This window comes from Stenella coeruleoalba (genome assembly GCF_951394435.1).
Source record: "Stenella coeruleoalba genome assembly, chromosome: 12".
Lineage (NCBI taxonomy): Eukaryota > Metazoa > Chordata > Mammalia > Artiodactyla > Delphinidae > Stenella > Stenella coeruleoalba.
In genome coordinates this window covers 23,702,643-23,703,371 of record NC_137158.1, presented here as the reverse complement: position 1 = coordinate 23,703,371, position 729 = coordinate 23,702,643, and the positions used below count along the sequence as shown (strand labels likewise).

General features: G+C 52.1%; 1 protein-coding gene across 2 annotated transcripts in view; it reads left to right on the top strand.

Moving 5' to 3' along the window:
• The first annotated feature begins 257 nt into the window (after window positions 1–257).
• The window catches only part of GABRR2 (gamma-aminobutyric acid type A receptor subunit rho2), a 35,037-nt gene continuing 34,565 nt past the window's right edge, over window positions 258–729 (top strand). For both annotated transcript variants that reach the window (XM_079939373.1, XM_079939374.1), the window contains exon 1: window positions 258–385. In XM_079939373.1, coding sequence (XP_079795499.1) covers window positions 273–385 — 113 coding nt within the window. In that variant the 5' untranslated portion in view covers window positions 258–272. The remainder of the gene's footprint in view (window positions 386–729) is intronic.

Here is a 729-nt window from a genome sequence, read left to right as displayed (position 1 = left end):
GACCTTCACAGGAGAACCAACTTACTAATAGCCAATCACTAAGTAGCAGGGAAGGCAAAGCCTTGGTGTTTGTGTCATGGCCTGAGGGGGTGGGAAGTAGGGTGGCACAAGCATCAGTATCAATATTAAATCGGGAAACTCAGCCTGGCCAGCCATGCCCTCCTTGCTGCCCTGGCTCGAGGCAGAAGACCGAGTCAATGGTTAAGCCTGGGGGGATCTGCTCCGCTGCAGGTTACTGGAAAGCAGCTTGCAGCATCACAGACGTTCACAGGATGCCTTATTTTGCAAGACTCATTTTGTTCTTGTTTTGCCTGATGGTTCTTGTGGAGACCAGAAAGCCCAAGAAGAGGAGATGGACAGGGCAGCTGGAAACGTCCAAGCCAAGGTAAAGCTGTGGGCGGGAGGGGAGGGAGGTGACTCGTGGTGGCAGTGACACACAGTGGGACAGCTCCCGGGAGGGCTAGGGGTTAGATCGCCCGTCCTATTGGAATCTGTTTTCCAGCCGGGGGTAGATAGGACCTCGCCCTCACTCAACACAGCCTCTCCCTGGGCACAAATACACTATTGTGTCACCAGCAGCGAGAGAGGGAAGCTAGACTAGGCTGAGCCTTTCATTCTGATGTCTGTGTTCCACCAAAGCATTTTGATTTAAGTCAGGCAGTTGAAGACTTAGTGGGTAAAGCATCGTTGTACTTCTCAGATTGTGCCGCTTAGTTTCTTGGGATTACA